Source organism: Psammomys obesus, unplaced genomic scaffold, assembly GCF_907164565.1.
Source record: "Psammomys obesus unplaced genomic scaffold, mPsaObe1.curated_primary_1811, whole genome shotgun sequence".
NCBI classification, from domain to species: domain Eukaryota; kingdom Metazoa; phylum Chordata; class Mammalia; order Rodentia; family Muridae; genus Psammomys; species Psammomys obesus.
In genome coordinates this window covers 30,809,280-30,829,859 of record NW_026590062.1, presented here as the reverse complement: position 1 = coordinate 30,829,859, position 20,580 = coordinate 30,809,280, and the positions used below count along the sequence as shown (strand labels likewise).

Genomic DNA, 20,580 nt, shown 5'->3' with positions numbered 1-20,580 from the left:
TTTTAAAGTAAAGATCAAAACTCAAATCTAAGTGGATCAAAGAACTCAATATAAAACCAGAAACACTGACCCTGATAGAAGAGAAAGTGGGAACAGCCATATCGACACAGGAGACTACATTCTGAACAGAACACCAATAGGGCAGGCACTAGGGACCTCATGAAACTGAAAGGCTTCTGTGAGGAAAAGGACATCGTGAATTGGACAAAGCAGCAGCCTACAGAACAGGAAAAGATTTTTGCTAAGTCCACATCTAATAGAGGACTACTATCCAAAATATGAGTAGAACTCAAGAAAGTAGATATCAAAAAATCAGATAAGCCAATTTAAAATTAAGGTACATATCTAAACAGAAAATTCTCAATGGCTGACAGTCACTTAAAGAAAAGTTCAATATTCTCAGCCGTCATGAAAATGCAAATATAAACTACATTGAGATTCCATTTTGCATCTTTCAAAATGAAGATGATCAGTAACACAAGCAGTAGCTTATGTTGGCAAGAATGGGGAACAAGGAGAAACATTTCTCCACTACTGGTGGTAGTGCAAGCTTGTACATCCACTATAGAAACCCTGCCTGGGGGGCTAGAAACAGGAGACTAGATAGCTCAGACACCTAAGGTAGAACCAACCATGACTTGGGGAAAAGAATCAATGATGAAACAATTCCTAATGATATTCTGCTATATTCCTAGATTGATGTCATTGGTCATCATAAGAAAGGCTTTCTCTGCAGCATGTAGGATTGAGCACAGAAACCCACAGCCAGACATGTGAGGAGAGAGTCTAAACTGGAGGTCTCTATGGGTCCCTCCCCTTGGAAATTGGGGAACTCCATGGAATAGGAGCAGGAAAGATTGTATGAGTCAGAGGCGATAAAGGACTCCAGAAAAACATGGCCCACTTAATTTACTAAGGAGAGCTCACATGAACTCACAGGATCTGAAGCTGCAAACATACTGCCTGCATGGATCTGTACCAGGTCCTCTACATATATATATATATATATATGTATATACATATACATATATATACATATATATACACATATATATAACATGTATTATATGTATATGTAATGGCTGTCAGCTTGGTGTTTTTGTGTGGTTCCTAGAAGTAAAAGCAGGAGTGGCTAGACCTTTTACCTGCTCTTGGGACTCTTTCAGATATTGGGTTGCTTTGTTCAACATCTATACAAGGGCTTTTGACTTGTTTTATTGTATACTGTTTTTGTTGTGTTTGTTTTTGTCTCTCGAAGACCTGCTCTTTTCTGAGTGTATCTTGGGGAGGCGGGTGGAGTGGTGCTGGGAAGACTGGTAGGAGGAGAAACTATGGTTGAGATATCTTGTAGAAGAATTTATTTTAATAAAAAGTAAGCAGAAGTCATAATTATCACTGTATTTATTTCATTTTCACAGGCGGAAAGCAACTCCTCCACTATTTCAATCTTCTCCGGTTCACACACTCATGTACATCCACACACACACCCCTGCGACACTGAGAGCTGTTAGGTTGATGTGCTGGAAGTAAATACACGCAGGACAGCAAATGGTGTAAGTGATAGTCAGATTCATCGTCGTCTTCTGAAGGGCAGATTCGCTTAGGAATGCTGTTGTGAGTTGATTTCTTCTGAGAATTTTCTCTATGGTTTGCCATAGGAAATTATTCCCAGTATCTCCACATATTCTTCACTCTAAATATCTCTGTATGTTAACCTCACCTTACACATATACAAAAAAATTGAATACATTCTTATCTAGATCTCCTCATTTCATCTCATTGCTTCGTTAAGTAATATGATTGTGAATACAATCACATTCTGAGGCAAAGCAGAGTGAATATGCAAGTATGAACAGATGTGTATAATTTGCACATGCTTATGTACACACAGAGATTCACACATTTATTCAAACTTTAAAAAATTATAATCATGCAAACATTTAATATCTAAATTGTATAAAATACAATGTTCTAATATGTGTTACAGAATCATACTTATAGCCAGTCATACTACTCAAATATTATCAACTTAATAGAAAAATAGAAAGAAACTCAATTTATTTTTTAAGTCAATGTTGTTAAATTTCAGTTTAAAGCCATCTCCTGTTTCATTTAATATATGAATCTGAAGCAAGGCAAGCATAGATAAAGATTATGACATCTCAGATTAAGTGTTCAAATCCCTGAGTTTTATTATAACTATGCTAAATGTGGAAGATGTATTTCTTCATTATTTACTTCATTATTCATTGCACTGACTCAAGAAACATTGCTGAGGTGGGAAGTGGCACAAGGCCATATTCTCATCATTTAGGAGGCTGAGTCGAGAGAATGATTAGTCTGAGGCAAGTTGTTCTACATGGTGAGACTGTTTTATGACAGTAAATAAGATAAAGTTCTTAAATTCTGCACACAAAGTAGTAATATTTACAGAAGTTTGTATTTAACTCACGTACACACACGAATTCTCAAGGAGCGTTCTAATCATCAGATGCAGCTGATGGTATGTTACAGCTCCTTCTCAGGCAGAGCCTCCTTCCATCTGGATCCCACTCAGCCTTAGGTTCAACTTTATTTGACATCTGCCAACTTGTGGTGTATTGGACATGCCACACATACCTTATGGTCCAAGCCAAAGGAGGAGTCATTTCTACCTATTCAAAAATATTAATTTCATTTTGAATTTAGACTAAACTCACAGAATCTTTCCCTGTAATAATTTCTTTTCCAGCAAAAATATTTTTAAATAAAATACACAGCTACTTTAAAATCACATTCACACCCCTTCATTCTTATTAAAAGGGCTCATTTGACACAATTATGAATATATGAAATGAGATTTATTTTACTTAATTAATTCTAGAATTATTATTAGATTCAGACAGACTTTGTTACATTTTCACAATATTTTTAAATAAAAATGAACTTAAGAGACTCACTGACAAAATGAAGCAAATTTTGCAAGTTTCTTTTTTTTGTTTGTTTTTTCACATTTTTTTCTTTATTCCCCCCCCCCGTGGTTCCCTCCCTCCTCCCATCCCAATCCCTCCCTTTCTCCTCCCTCTGCATGCAAGCCCCTCCCCAAGTCCACTGATAGGGGGGTACTTCTTTTCTTTCCTTCTGATCCTAGTCAATTAGGTCTCATGAGGAGTGGCTGCAGTGTCTTCTTCTGTGGCCTGGTAATGTTGCTTCCCCCTCAGGGGAAGGTAATTAAAGAGCAGGCCAATCAGTTCATGTCAGAGACAGTCCCTGTTCCTTTTACAATGGAACCTACTTGGATACTGAACTGTCATGGGCTACATCTGTGCAGGGGTCTTAGGTTATCTCCATGCATAGTCCTTGGTTGGAATAGCAGTCTCAGGAAAAGACCCCTGTACTCAGATTTTTTGGTTCTGTTGCTCTCCTTGTGGAGTTCCTGTCCTCTCCAGATCTTACTGTTTTCCACTTTTTCCTATGTTGCTGAAGAAGATAAAACAAATGGGGTATTATGCATCCTTGTGATACTAAAATGTGCTTATCACCTTGAGAATGTCAGTTCATTTCTTTAAAATTGATGGCAATCTAATCAGAAATACATGAATCTAAGGACTTTGTAAAATGTCAGCAAAAGACAGGCCATAATATATAAAATTCTTATGGTAAAATACCAGAAAATATTGAATATGCAGAATAATATTTATAAAAATATGCAAAACACTGTGCTTGTTTATGAAAGAAAATGATTGAGAAAACTGCTATTTATGTTTAATAAAAACTATTAACAAGAACTGGGGCTTGCCTTCATTGATTCATATCAGATTTGATATAGTCTACTATTTCTACAGAATACATTTTATTCAGGAACTATCACAGTTTTCAATTCAAAATATCTCTTATGGAAAATTTCCCAATTTATCCTTGATACTGTCACTGATAAATATAAGTTACAAAATGTATACATGTATGTAGGTAGGTATGAATAATATTTTTCTCTTTCATAGTGTAGGAGATTATCTCATGGCCATTGTAATCCCTAAAATTACACATCATAAATCTATACATTCATTTATAATATGTGTTCATTTTAAATATGTGTTTTTAATTTAGTTGGAAAAATGAACATATTCAACATAGCCAGTCTTTCTCTCAGGCTCCTTTGAAGCCTTTGCTGAATTAGATCTAGAACTGTGGTTTTTGAAAGCATGCCAGATAATCTTGCAGGAAAATTGGTCCCTAAGGAAGACCAATGGTGGTGCTCATTGTCCTTAGACCCTGGCAGAGATAAGAGCTGTGTACAGCTCAGCCTGTGTTCACAGTAGCTCTCTGAAATGAAGCTGTCTAAGAAATGCTCCATTTGTCAAGACCCAAGAATAAAGTCTAGGGTAACTTAATTCTGAATTTAAAAAATAAATGGATAAAAGATCCAAAAGTATTGATTGCATGAAAAATATATGCTGTAGTACAGAAATATTTATGTCTTTATTTGGATTTCATATGTTAGTCATGAGAAAAATTGGAAAATAGCATCATTTTGGACATAGGATATTGAAGGTTTATTGCATTCATTACTGTGTTTTCCATTCACAAAGTTTGGCTCACAGTAAGTATTGTTAAAATTGGCACGGTGTAGGTCTGTTAGAATGAAGTAAGGGCTTTACTTAAGACACAGGTGAGCACTTAGTAGTTGTGCCTTATCTAAGTAAATATCAATATTTGTGCAATCAGACATGCAGAAGTGATGGAATTAGACTCCACAGAAGACGACCGTAATTTTAGAACATACTTGACAGGAGGAGAAAGCATACAACCTTCATTAATGTTTATATGGTTTCAAATACCCTATTGAACTCTATAAAAAGTAAAATATAATTGTAATAAGTTTTCACTGACATCAAAAATGAACAAAGAACAGATAATCTGTAAAGTTGTTTTATAATAAGTAAGTAATTAGGGTATGATGAGTAGTCATATACAGGAATCAGCATCACATTTATAGTCCTTTGAGCATAACTAGTAGAAAACACCAAAGAGACAGCATTCATTGTATACAATTCTGGTAAGTTATTTGACCTTTCTAGATTCTTCATTTAAAATGAATGCATGCCAGTAGTACCTACAAACAAATATTCTATACTAATTAGGTGCTATTAAATAAAATCATTTAGAATATTTCCATGGTTGTTTTAAACATGGAGTATGCTGTGTTATATCATATCCAAGCCAAATGTGAGTTATAACCTTCATTATTTTCAGAATTTGTTCATCCTTATACTCTAAAAGAAATATCAATATTGAGCCAACCAAAACTACAAATATACCAATATTTAATTTAAACAAAACTATTTTTTAAAGTTACTCCAGTTTAGTATTGCCTTTGATTTCTCATCAGTTTTAGGGCCATTTGCTAGGAAAAAATTGAATTACACAAATGAGCCTGACTTCTTCATCCTCATGAGGCTGACAGATTCCAAAGAGATACAGAGGGTCCTTGCTCTACTGTTTCTCCTGATATACCTGGTCACTGTGCTGGGGAACACAGGCATGATGCTGATAATCCATCTAGATACTCAGCTTCACACTCCAATGTATTTCTTTCTTACCCACCTGTCATTCCTAGACCTCAGTTACTCCACCACCATCACACCTAAAACCCTAGAGAATCTGCTGACTTCCACTAAGATTATTTCCTGTACTGGCTGTTTTACTCAAATGTACATTTTTGTGCTCTTGGCTGCTGCTGAGTGTTTCCTTCTTGCTTCAATGGCCTACAACCGGTATGTAGCTATATGCAACCCTCTCCACTACCCAGTTGTCATGTCCACAAGACTCTGCAGTGTCCTTATCACTGGTTGCTATATGATTGGAACTATGGACTCCACTGTTAATATGCTATGCATGAGCACCTTACATTTCTGCAGACCCAAAGTAATCCATCACTTTTTTTGTGACACAACTCCAATTTTGGCACCCTCTTGCAATGACACACGTAATATTGAAATCATTATGTTCATTTTTGCTGGTTCCATCTAATGGTGTCTCTTATTACAATATCTGTGTCCTATGTGTCTATTCTCTCTACTATTTTGAAGATCAATTCTATTTCAGGAAAGCACAAAGCCTTCTCTACTTGTACCTCTCATCTCTTGGGAGTCACTGTCTTCTATGGAGCTTTGATCTTTACTTATTTGAAACCAAGTAAGTCCTACTCCTTGGGAAAGGATCAAGTGGCTTCTGTTTTCTATACCATTGTGATCCCCATGCTGAACCCACTCATTTATAGTCTCAGAAACAAAGAAGTGAAAAATGCTGTCGGTAAAGTTATCAAGAAATGGGACAGCTCAAGGTAGTTAAGTTCACAGTGATGCTAAGTGATTAAACTATTGTTTTCTTTTTTTAATATTGAAATCTCTCTTGTCTGCCTGTCCAAATGTATCTGACAGCCTGTTTTCCTGAAATATGACTTGTTTTGTCTTCCTAAATGCAACTGACAACCTGACTTCTATATTTGTAGAGCTCCTCTTATACAAACACTGTTTTAGCCATTCAGAAGACTGTGGTTTCTAAAATTTATTTTATTTGGGAAATGGGAAACACGTTAATTGTGGCTTAAATATGTTTTTGAAAACATCTATTGTTAAAAAATAATAAATTTTTAATTTTCAGCCTATATTAAACACATTAAACACATAACTCAACACATTAAATTTTAATTATTCACACTATGGAAAAGGTAACTTTGACACAATAATCAATAGTTTCAGAATCATTTTTATAGTATATGGATTAATGAGTTAGCTATGAAATGATAAATGAATATTTAAGCCTCATTTTCCCAACTTCAGAATATAAACAGTAAATCTAGGTGCATGTGATGGAACAATAAGCCTGGCAATCACAGTACACAATTAAATTAAGTATCACAAATTAAATCATTAAGATTTAATTTGCAATAATTTATATTCATGATGCCTTTTCTTATAAACTATCTAGTATGTTTTGCAAATAATTTTCCATTTCATTAGTTCAGGAAAACACTAGAAAGAATACAATCAGTAATTCTCTGATTTTGTAATGTAAATTATATTGGTAAATTGTTATATGTCATTTGTGTTTACTGTTTAGTTGTCTTTGTAAGTGGTGTTTCCCTGTCACTTTCAAAGCCAAGCATGTTTGTCTCAAAGCATCCACCAAGGTCCCAAATGATAGTCTTGTTCTCCTAACACTTTGACAGGGATAAAAGAAAATAGTAGATAGTCACATTGTGTCTTTGAGAACCACTAGAAGGTTAACCATTTCCAACAGACATCTGTTGCTATCTGTAGTTTTTATTGGACATCTCAATCAGGGGACCACTTATTCTCTATTGGGACCGCCATCTGCTTTTCATACAGATACTAACTTTGTTGTTTTCAGTTGGCTATTTTAAGGTCTAGATATTATGTGTTGTCCCTTTCTATCTATCTATCTATCTATCTATCTATCTATCTATCTATCTATCTATCTATCCATCCATCTATCCTACAATTGATATGTCTACCTATCCTGCTATTTGTTGTTTTACTGAGACTTGCTGTACACTAAATACATTCACTCATTTCAAACAAATATTATGTCTATCATAGAACATTCTCTGAAATGCACAGCAATAATTTAGAGTAAGCTATTAAAGAGAATTAAGTAAATAAAACTCTATATGCCAGTGCTTGTAACTATTTGGAAAATACTTAAAGTTTTTAAAAAGTAGAAAAATGGTCTACTTGTGGATTTCCTGTACCATCCAAGTCTTTCTTTCTTTAATAAGAAGGTCCTCCTTCTTTAATAAGATTCCCTGTGCTCTGCCCCAAGTTTGATTGATGACTCAACTAAATACCATGTATGGAAAGGACCTAGACCCCTGCTCAGATGTAGCCCAAGAGCAGCTCAGCCTCCATGTGTTTTTTTTTTTTTTCTAGTAAAGAGAGCATGGGCTGTCCCTAACATGGACTCAGGAGACAGTTCTTTAATCACTCCCCTTCCCTCCCACCCCCTCCCCGCTCCAGTAGTCCAGTCTTGCCAGGTCACAGAGGAAGAGGATGCAGCCAGTCCTAATGAGTCCTGATAAGCTAGGGTCATATAGTAGGGGAAGAAGACCTCCTCAATCATTGGACTAGGGGAAGGAAATGGGGGGGGTTGGACTGTAGCTGGAGCTACAGCTGGGATACAAAGTGAATAAATTGCAATATATAGTAATAATAAAGAAAAAATTTAAAAAGAAGTGGAAACACTGTAACAATTATAAACAACCATGTATAAGCTGTTCTAAATCAATGAGGAACACATATCTGTGTAAGACACATAGAAACAAAATATATTTCATTCCCTTTATATTTCTTTGACCCATTCTTCATTCATTTAAAATCCTTCTGCTACATCTGAGCAGGGGTTCTAGGTTATCTCCATGCATGGTCCTTAGATGGAGTATCAAACTAAGAAAAGACCCCTAGACCGAGATTTTTTTGGATCTGTTGCTCTCCTTATGGAACTCCTGTCCTCTCCAGGTCTTACTATCTTCCACTTCTTTCATAAGATTCCCTGCACTCTGCCCAAAGTTTGGCTATAAGTCTCAGCATCTGCTTTAATACCCTTCAGGGTAGAATCTTTCAGAGGCCCTCTGTAGTAGGCTCCTGTCCTGTTCCCTGTTTTCTCCCTTTTCTGATGTCCATCCTCTTTGCCTTTCTGAATGAGGACTGAGCATCTTACCCAGAGTACTACTTCTTATTAGCTTCTTTATGTGTACAGATTTTAGTATGTTTATCCTGTATTATATGTCTAATATCCATTTATGAGTGAGTATATTCCCTGTGTGTCTTTCTGCTTCTGGGATACCTCACTGAGAATGATGTTTTCTAGTTCCCACCATTTGCCTGCAAATTTCATGATTTCCTTGTTTTAATTGCTGAGTAGTATTCCATTGTATAATGTACCACAATTTCTGTATCCATTCCTCAGTTGAGGGACATCTGGATTATTTCCAGGTTCTTACTATTATAGAAATAAAGCTACTACAAACATGGTCCTTTTTGTGTACTTGAGTGTATTTTGGATATATGCCTAAGAGTGGTATAGGGGGATCTTGAGGAAGCGCTATTCCTAATTATCTGAGAAAGCACCAGATTGTTTTCCAAAGTTGTTGCACAAGTTTACATTCCCACCAGCAATGGAGGATGGTTCCCCTTTCTCCATACCCTCTCCAGCATGGATTGTCACTTGAGTTTTTGATCTTAGCCATTCTAATGGGTTTAATGTAAAATCTCTTTGCATTTCCCTGATGACTAAGGAGGTTGAGCATTTCTTTAAGTGTTTCTCTGCCATTCTATAATTTCTCTTTAGAGAATTCTCTCTCTGTCTCCTCTCTCTCCTCTCTCTCTCAACATTGAATAAATTACTTTCTGTCTGTGAGCACACCATATTTTCTTTATTCATAACTTGGCAGTTGTAAGTTAGTGACAATGAACATGGACAAGTAAGGTACTGACTTGACATAAATGTTTTCATGATCAATCTCTGAGTGCGTTCCTAGTAAGGGGAACAGGGACTGTCTAGGATGTGAACTCAGTGGCTGGCTCTTTGATCACCTCTGCCTGAGGGCATGCAGCCATACCAGGCCACAGAGGAAGACAATGCAGTCAGTCCTAATGAGACCAGATTGGCTAGTGTCCTACGGTAGGGGGAAAGGACCTCCTCTATCAGTGGACTTGGAGAGGGACATGGGAAAAGATCATGAAAGGAGGGTGAGATTGGGAAGGAATGAGGGAGCAGGCTACAGCTGGGATACAAAGTGAATAAACTGTAATTAATATTAAAAAAAATGACTAATAAAAATAAAAATAAATAGTTAAAGAAAAAATTAAATCTTTAGGCTGCCATTACATTCTATGGAATGATAGTTTTCTAAGTGTATGAAAAAAAAATCCTGTGTCTAATTTAGTATTGTTCATGCACTGATACATTAAAAATGTATCTTCTATGCAAAACACACAGTTCATTTGGAAGCCATTTAATTCTGAGACAGATGAAGCACCTCTGGCATAATATCACACTGGTTTTACTTTGTTGGTTTAGGATTTTTAGATGGTTTGAAATTAAACTCTTAATAAAAAATTAACATGTTTTTTTTTATTTTTACATTTTATAAATAAAAACACTTAAGAGCAAATAATTGACAAGGAGGTATTTTGTACATCTCAGATTTGATTATAATAAAATTTTATGTCCATGTACTGTAACTACAATATGAATTGTCTTCCTTCTCTAAGCATATAGTCTATTTTCCAATTGTTTAATTTCTGTTTCCAAACTTATTTGCAAGTCATGTATATGTAAATATACTTGCATTTATATGAAATTTTATTAGTCGTATATATATTAAAGTCATATATATACGAAATGTTATTAAACCCCCATTACCCAATTCTCCTCTGACTTTTTTTCCAAACTAGTGTGCTATTGTATATTTTTTTCTTAGACCTAAATGTGTTACTTGAAAGACAATTTTCTGGCATGAGCAAGTCAGCAATGGCTGTATCAGTGAAAATGACAGCCTGAACGTGACAATCATTAACTGATCATTATCATGGAGAAGTGGGATTTCAGAGACACCAGCCACACACATGGCAGAAACTTGAAAGGTCTAAGAAAGCTCCTAAAGATATCTGCTTTGTCCTCATGGCCTCAGCCATTTCACAGCATGTGTCCTGATCCTCTTACCCTTGTCCTGCTCTTGACCACTCTTCTGCAAGGTTCCATGGTTGTGAAATGAGTGACAGTTCTCAACAGTCACTTATTCTTAGTATGTTTTTGTCACATATAAGTGTTGTGTGTATTTAATATTTACTATTGACATATCTTTTAGTTAAACAGCAGTTATTCCTAAACCTACTGTATACCCAAATCACCACACGGAGACTCGGATTTATTTAATTAACCTAGAACATAATTTTGGGCAATAATTACTCCATCCTAAACTTTCTCCCATTCAGATTTCACCCATTATACTTGCTTTTAGTTATATCGTAGGTCTGGCTATCTTTACTCCTGGTTCCAAGACCCTCCTCATAGTTCTAAGTTCCCTCCTGCTGACCTCTGCTTGCCCTGCTTCCTCTCTCTCCCCTCTGGACCAGGGTGTCTCACCCTATTCTCTCAAACTGCTCAGCATTGGGGCTGGTTGTTTAAATGACAATATAGAGAACAAATGGTGGCATGTTTACACAAAGTTGAGACAGGTGAAAATAAGCATCACAATGCAATGTCCAGATTAAAATCAGATAGTGGGGTAGAGAAATAAACATTTGAATGAACAAGGGTAAATTATATACATTTCACAAGAACACTATACAACATATAAGCCTCTGATTTCACAATTTCCTACTACAAAAAAGACTCTTATTAAAGTCTTAAAGCAACACTAGTCTATGAATATAGGCATTTAGAAGGCAGTTTGACAATATGTCCATTCAGCAAAATGGGAAAAAAAAAAATGGTGTCAGTTTGTGCCCTAAGGACCTGTTATTTTCAAAACCGTATTTTTTTTTGCACTATTTAGTGCAAAAAAAATAGTTTTGTTTTGTTTTTTTACTAGATTTGATGTACCAGGTATAGATTCTTAAAGAAAGCCTCGAATGTAATATAAAAATGGTTACTCCCAAAATACTCATGCCGCTATTGTAAGAGCAGATATATCTTTCCTGACAGTCGGGTATTATAAAATATAGGGTCCACAGGCAGGTGAGATCAATGGAGATTTCTATCCCCAGCAGCCTGAGGTATACACAGTCCCTTCAACTGCTGTGTACACTAACAAGCAGCAAAGCATAATCTTCTACCACATATTTATCTTGATTCGTCTTTATCCTGTAACTAAAATGCATGCTGACTTCAGCAATGGTTTTTTACCACCTGGTTCAGGCCAGCAGGAAACCCAAAGCAATAATTATAATCTATTCTATCATCTGTGGTGCCTTTTTATAATATTATTATGTAGTTACAACTTATGTTCATTAGTATAAAATATTTGTATTTATATACCTCTACAATTTCATTATTTTAAGGATACAAATTAGAAGCCTATCTAAAATTACAGAAACCCTTCATTACAGTTTCCAAGAAAATTATATGACTTTATATATATATATAAATATTTAATATATATGGATATAATATGGATATATTACAGATAGATGGATATAATATATGTGGATATAATATATAAAGCCATATGATTTTACACATATATATTTAATTTAAATAAGGAGATGGATATAATAATGAGATTGTATGTATATATGTAATTATATATTTATATACATATAATATATAATAAAACAGAATATATCTTTCAAATGGGCTGTTGCTTGAATATATGCATCACACCAAGGCAGAAATCTGCTTATGTTTCACAGTAATTCTTCAGCTCTCTGGGTGTGATGACGAATACCTACAATCCCACCGTGCAAGAGTCTCAGAAAAAATGATTAGCAACAATTAAGAACATTTGGAGCTACATATTGAGTATAGGCTAGAGTATACTGTTTAAAAATACTCTGTCACACACAAAAAAAAGGTTGAGGCATAAAAAATAGTATGTTTTGTTTGCTACTCAACTATGCTCTAAACCACATCATATATATATATGTATGTATGATATACATATATGTGTGTATTATATAAATGTTATATTTTTATCATTTTTTTCTCCCAAATTTTTCCAGAGCCTCTTTTTCTACTCACCCAAGTTGAAGTCCCTGCTATCTCTTTTTTATTTTTATTTTTTATATTAATTACAGTTCATTTACTTTGTATCCCAGCTGTAAACAAAACAAGACAGTGAAAAACAGCAGCAGCAAAGGAACAGTTCATAAATTACACTTGCTGAGAGAGAAAAACATCCGTTTTCTTGAGTGGGATGTCTATCATTCTCCATTAAGGAAGGCCCCATGCTCAAGAGCAGATTTAAGCTATATTTTGATACATGGTCCTCCTTAGGTGAGTATAGGCTCCAATCTACTGTGCTGCCAAGATGACCTTGGACCCTGAGATATGTTCCTTCATCTCTCATCTGGCTGGCTTTGAAGGCTTCTGTAATCATGTGTAGCTGTTCAAACTAAGTTTTGAGAATCTTATTGAAATTTTGTTATATCCAACATTTTTTGTAATTCTTTTTATTATTGTTGTTGTTGTAATTTACTATTTATTCACTTTGTATACCAGTCATAGCTCATCTGTCATCTCCCTCCAGTCCCTCCCTCCTTCTTCCTCCCCTATCTCTCTCCCCTAGTCCACTGATAGGGAAAGTCCTCCTCCCTTACTGTCTGACCTTACACAACAAGGATATTTGCTCAAATATGTTTATAGCAGCTTTATTCATGATAGCTAGAAACTGAAAAAAAACCTAGGTGTTTTTCAACTGAAGAATGGATACAGAAATTGTAGTACATTTACAGAATGGAATTCTACTCAGCTATTAAGAACAAGGAAATCATGGAAGTCGCAGGGAATTTGATGGAATCAGAAAAGATTCTGATTGAGGTAACTCATAAGCAGAAACATATGGATGATATATACTCACTTATAAGTGGATATTAGTCATATAATATAGAATAAACATGCTAATATACACCTATTTTAACCACTGTGTGATTATGTTGAATTTCATGCAGAATAAATTTTTATACTCAAAAATGCTTCTTTTTTTTTCAGTAGTTCTCATTAAATACTAAAGAATCTAAATAGACTATTTACATTGCTTATTTCTTGTGTTGTATGTTTAATGAATGCAACCTTTATGCAACTATCAAGGCTACTGAAATACATAATATTTTCTAATATCTGCCTGTGTGCAAGGGCTAGTAATGGCATTTCTCATTTCAATCCTAACATCAGTAGTTCTTATTTTCTGACAACAGTAGAAATTGAATCTCAAACTAACAGATTCAATTTGGGTCTGAAGCAATGGCTAGGCATTAAACGTACTTGTTGCTATTTCAACAAACCAGGCCTTGGTACTCAGCACCTATGTGACTGGCCACAACTTTCTATAACCTCAAATCCAAGGATCCAGCACCTTCTGTCCTCCTGGGTGATATATGCTTATGGTACACATAAACTCATGTAAGAACTCACACAAATGAAGCTAAATCTTAAAGCAAAAAATCAAGTTCAATACTTTATAGTCTACATAAGATGATATAGCACATATTTAATATGACTCATAACAATGCAGATAAAAATCTCTTGTTATTTATACCGGATTTGCCATATATTGTATGCTTATGGATATTATAGCATCATAAGTATCAATAGAGCTTTGCTTCATCCATTTCTTACCTATTTAAAATTTAACATAGGAACAGATGCTATGCGTGTATTCTGACTTTGAAACATGTTTCTTGGTGTATGTTTTGCTTCTTTTACTATCAAACAGGCTTAATTGCTCAGACAAGCCTTGAGATCCTACACCTATGACTTTGTAGTAGATGAAATTACAACTCTTCAGGCATGTAATTATAGGCGCTACAGTCATTTGTGTTTAAAGAAAAAATCCCGATGAGAAAAGTTTCCAGTGATTTTATCCAGCGGCTGCTACATGTACTACAAAACTGACTTGTCTGGAAAGATGTTACCATGCTATAGATAATCATTTTCTGATTGTATTCAGGGCCTACTCCACTTGGGAGAAGTAATGACTTGTCCTGTTAATAGCTCTTTGCTCTAAAAGCCATAGAGGGGCCTATTGCTTTTGTTTCATCAAGTGTGCATTACTTAACATCTTCTGAATATTTAGGCTTAAACCCATAGATTAGAGCTTCTACCAACTGTATGCACAAACCTTGCTATTTACAGTGAGCAGAGGTTTGTACTGGATTCACACCTCATCAAATTGCTGAGAATAAAGTGAATGCAATTGCTCAATCCTAAGTGAGACATCCATATCCCCTATTCCAAGGCTCGAGAAATATCCTGGAAAGATTGAAAATAGATCCAGAGTATAGAGAACGGTGCCAGAAAATGTTTTCTTATGAATATGATAATATCATCGCCCTCACAAACACACAGCATCTCCGGCTAACCTGCATAAAACTGGCACAAGACCAAGATTATCACTGCTTGGCTGTTGCTGAAAGGGGTTCATTTTTCACATCATTCAAGGAACTTAAAATTATTTCAGGAATTAATTTTTTTCTGAAATATAAATGAATGGTATATATTGCTTCTTAGTAACTGTATCCTTAGTGAATGAAAATAGGTATAACTATCAACATGTATTGTGACACAGGTTTACATGTTTAACAGTTTTAGATTTATTTGCTTAATTCTTTCCAGAAATTTAATAATAAAGTTATTAATATTATTTTTCCAATACATTAAATGTTTTCCTCTTTCCATGCTTTCTGAACTATGCATATTTCCTAATTCACAATGACAAAAATATCAACAAAAACCCTAAAAAATAACCTATGAAATATGTGACTTGAACAGCATCTATAGTATATTTACTCCATTTAACACTTTTCTAAGCAATTCATAGAACTTTATCCAAATTTTATCAGTTTAATAGCATGAAGCAAGTTTTTTTTTTATTTTTTTTATTAATTACACTGTATTTACTTTGTATCCCTTCTGTAGTTCCCTCTCTCCTCCCCTCCCAATCTCTCCCTTCCTCTTCCTTCTCCATACATGCCCCTCCCCAAGTCCACTGATAGGGGAGGTCTTCCTCTCCTTCCTTCTGATCCTAGTCTATCAGATCTCACCAGGAGTGGCTGCATTGTCTTCCCCTGTGGCCTGGTAAGGCTGCTCCTCCCTCAGGGGGAGGTGATCAAAGAGCAGGCCAACAGTTCATGTCAGAGACAGTCCCTGTTCCCATAACTATGGAACCCACTAGGAGACTGAACTGTCATGGGCTACATCTGTGCAGGGGTTCTGGGTTATCTCCATGCATGCTATTTGGTTGGACTATCAGTCTCAGGGAAGACCCATGTGCCCAGATATTTTGGATCTGTTGCTCTCCTTGTGGAGCTCCTGTCCCCTCAAGGCCTTACTAACTCCTATTTCTTTCATAAGATTCCCTGCAATCTCCTCAAAGGTTGGCCATAAGTCTCAGCATCTGATGAAACAAGTTTTAACAGATAAAAAATATAAAACTCATAGTTTCTTAACAGGCAATACCAAATAAAAGCATAAATCAACACCAAATGAAACTGAAGAAACTATGTAAAACTATGATGACTGGACAAAACACTTTAAAATTATGATTGGACCATGGAATAAATAGGCATGAATATAAAATTTTCTAGAATAAATAAACATGAAAATTCAACTTTCTAGCACTTTTAGAATAGAGTTCAAGAAACAAATTTGTAGGTACTAGTATTTATGTTTCTACAAACAGATTTTTCCTACTTTCAGTCTTCTTCACAAAGGTTTTTGCTTTATGTGTGAAGTTATTAAATCAGAGAAACATCAAGTAAAGTTCTGAAAATACATGAGTTTTGAATCTTCCGACCTAAACTGGGTTTCTGTATTATCCCTTCCAAGGTCCAGGGAATGTTGTGGAAGAGAGTGCACAATGGAAGAGCAAGGGAATGCGAATGAGGACTACAAAAATTAGAACATGGCATGGCTATTGCACTCAGAAACTCACTCCAATGGTGACTACCTACAAAAGATTAGAGCTGTCAACATCTGATCATAAACTCACTCCAATAGTGACTACCTCAAAATGTTAGAGCTGTCAACATCTCATCATGAATTCACTCCAATGGTGACTACCTACAAAAGGTAAGAGCTGTCAACATCTGATCATAAATTCACTCCAATAGTGACTACCTCAAAATGTTAGAGCTGTCAACATCTCATCATGAACTCACTCCAATGGTGACTACCTACAAAAGGTAAGAGCTGTCAACATCTGATCATAAATTCACTCCAATGGTGACTACCTCAAAATGTTAGAAGTGTCAACAACTCATCATAAATTCACTCCAATGGTAACTACCTCAAAAGGTTAGAGCTGTCAACATCTCATCATGAACTCACTCCAATGGTGACTACCTCAAAAGGTTAAGCTGTCAACATCTCATCACGGAGGTGGGAAAATGCATAAGACCCCACATCTTGCTAAGGAGCTACAGGGAATTTGTGGTTGCTTGAGATGGGGAAACCATATTCCTCAGTAGTAGTCATCAGTAAACTGCCCTTGCTCAAGCAAATAAGCATGAGTGGCAAAGCTCACAAAAACAATGCTGATTAAAAATAGTGGATCACAACAAAACAGACCAGAAAGGTGTGCAAATAGAAAAAAGACATGCTATTAAGAACAAATGTTTTGTTGAGAATGACAAGAGAAAGTACAATAAGGAATAAAATAAAACTACATTTGTGTGTGTGCAATAAAATTGCAAAAGAATAATTTAAAAATAAAATGAAAATATATGTAAGAATGGAAAACAATAATAAAAAATTGTGATATTATTCATATTACAACATCATCCCAAAAGTACTCTTGAAAAAAAAACACACGCACTGTCTATCAGATTTAGCTGCACAATTACGCTGTAATTTTCATTATAGTCAAGCCATGCATCAGACTGTTTTACAACCAATGATGAGAAGAAAGAGAAATTCTGGCATCTATATACAATTCAGTATTCCACAGATATTAGTTAGACCCAGACCTCTTGCCGATTATTGTTACAAAGTACATGTTAATGGAGAACATCATGTCAAGTGAAATAAGCCATATTCAGAAAGTCAGTTATTATGTTTTCCCTCATATGTGGAATTGGGAAAAGAGCACACAATTTTACAAGGAGACCCTTGGAGAAGAGGAAGGTAACCAGCATCAGAAATCAGAGGTGGGGGTTGCGGGAAGGCACAAGAGATGGAAGAAGGGAATGTCAAGATGATAATGTTATTCAAACCACTGTTTATAAATACATAATAATGCAATTAATTGAAAAACTAAGTAAAATTTGAAAAATAATGCTTATCATCTGATGAATTAAATAAAATCTAAATATATTTCAATAGTAAAAATAATTCCAGAAAGAATGAAGTGGTATACATAGGGCTTAGTCAATGTCCTTTAATGTAAAGTGAAAGAGCATAAACTCTGAAAACATGTTGTCTTCTACCATGACTACATACTGAGATGATATTGGTCCTATTGTCATGACCTTGATTGCATGTAAGCAACACTGACAAATGTGAAAATATCTAAGTAGAGCGTTGTCAAGGTGATCTGATAAGTAGGGAGTACACTAAGATAAGACCATGTAGAAAGCCAGCTTTAGCTGTTCATCATCTGAAATCATCAAAGTCACCTGTTTGTCAAATAGTTGGATGCTGGTTTCTACAAATTACCCTGTCTGGCCAGTAATAGCTAAAATTCATTGGCCACACAAAAATCCACTGAAGATGTAAAATGTACAAAATAAGTTTCTGTCCATAACAATAAGCAATCTCCTAAAATTCTGGGATATGCATATTCACTTCTGAAGGAGTCAATATATATGTAAAGGAACTAATTTCACCACAAATTGATGAAAAAATAGCAAGAGTCTTTTATTCCAATTCTCTTCTGTGTAAAATGACTTGGTTTATTTTTCATTCTTTACTCTGGGAAAATGTTCTTCAAAAAGAATTAGCTTTATTTAAACCATAGTTTAAATTTATAGTTTAAATAGTTTAAATCGTTCTCATTTAAGGAAGAATATAACCTGATTACATACAAAGTGGGCTTATCAGCACTATAACATTAAAACATAAGCACGTTGTAGAAGTGTGGTGTACTGAAATTTTATTGTAGCTTACTGTTTTAATTAATGCACCTTATTCTTATAGACTCAGTCTTCTGATGTTAAAATACATCTCACTGAAAACTTTATAAGTGTAATCTTGAGCATACTATGGATACGAAACTATATCTGTAAACATACCCTCTCCTCGAAACTAATAGAAGTGACTGTATATGACCACTGTGCATTGCAAATACATCGACCAGAAGGGAAGACTCGGTCATTCTATTCACTCTGGGGCTTGGAAAACTCTGGATCAATTATTCCTTGAACTATGTTTCTCATCATCAAGGCAAACTTGCTTAGAAATTGGCCCCTGAGGATGACCGTGACTTAAATGAAAGAAGAGAAAAGCAAAGCACGCATTGTAAATTAAAACACATATGTGTCTCCTGATTAACTACATTGAGAGGAAAGCAGAAAACTAATATCTGATGGTATAGAACACAGAAACCCATATCCATAAAAAAACAGAAAAGCAATGCACAGCGTTGTAAACTAAAACACATATGTGTTGCCTAATTAACTAGGTTTAGAAGAAAACAGAAAAGTGATATCTCATACTGTACTGCATAGAAACCTTTACTCAACGAAAGAACAGAAAAGCAGCACAGCATTGTAATTAAAACACATACGTGCCACCTGATTAACTATGTAGAGAAAACTAATATCTGATGGTGTAGAACACAGAAACCCGTTACGAATGAAAGAACAGAAACGCAATGCACAGCTATGTATATTGAAACACATACGTGTCACCTAATTACCTAGGCTTAGAAGAAAACAGAAAAGTGATATCTCACAGTGTAGAGCACAGAAATCTTTATTCAACAAAAAAACAGAAACACAAAGTATAGTGTTGGAAACTAAGACACATAAGTGTCATCTGATTAATTAGGTTGAGAGGAAAAGAGAAAACTGCTGTATCATGCCGTAAAGCACAGAAACCCGTTTCCAACGAAAGAAGAGAACAGTAAAGCACCTTGTTGTAAATGAAAACACATATGTGTCGCCTGATTAACTACGTTGATTGGAAAACAGAAAACTAATATCTGATGGTGTGGAACACAGAAACCCGTTTCCAACGAAAGAACAGAAACACAATGCATAGCATTGTAAACTGAAACACATATATGTCACTAACTGACAAAGTTTAGAGTAGAGCAGAAAAGTGATATCTCACACTGTACAGAACAGAAACCTGTATTCAATGAAAGACCAGAAAAGCAAAGCACAGCATTGTAAGCTAAAACACATATGTGTCGCCTGATTAACTACATTGAGAGAAAAACAGAAAACTAATATCTGATGGTGTAGAAAACAGAAACCCATATCCAAAGAAAGAACAGAAATGCAATGCACAGCATTGTAAACTGAAACACATATGTGTCGCCTAATTAACTACATTTAGAAGAAAACAGAAAAGTGATATCTCACCTGTACAGCACAGAAACCTGTACTCAACGAAAGAACAGAAAAGCAAAGCACAGCGTTGTAAACTAAAACACATATGTGTCGCCCGATTAACTACGTTGAGAGGAAAACAGAACACTAGTATCTGATGGTGTAGAACACAGAAACTCATATCCAAAGAAAGAACAGAAAAACAATGCACAGTGTTGTAAACTGAAACACATACGTGTCGCCTAATTACCTAAGCTTAGAAGAAAACAGAAAAGTGATATCTCACAGTGTAGAGCATAGAAACCTTTATTCAGAGAAAAAACAGAAACACAAAATATAGCGTTGGAAACTAAGACACATAAGTGTC

The 20,580-nt window shown here is 35.2% G+C and overlaps 1 protein-coding gene across 1 annotated transcript; it reads left to right on the top strand.

The window, feature by feature from the left end:
- Positions 1 to 5,168: 5,168 nt before the first annotated feature.
- On the top strand, positions 5,169 to 6,326 carry LOC129676130 (olfactory receptor 8H3-like). The gene is given in 3 exon segments (XM_055606443.1): positions 5,169 to 5,205; positions 5,369 to 6,001; positions 6,004 to 6,326. Coding segments are annotated over 3 exon segments (993 nt in total).
- Positions 6,327 to 20,580: the final 14,254 nt, after the last annotated feature.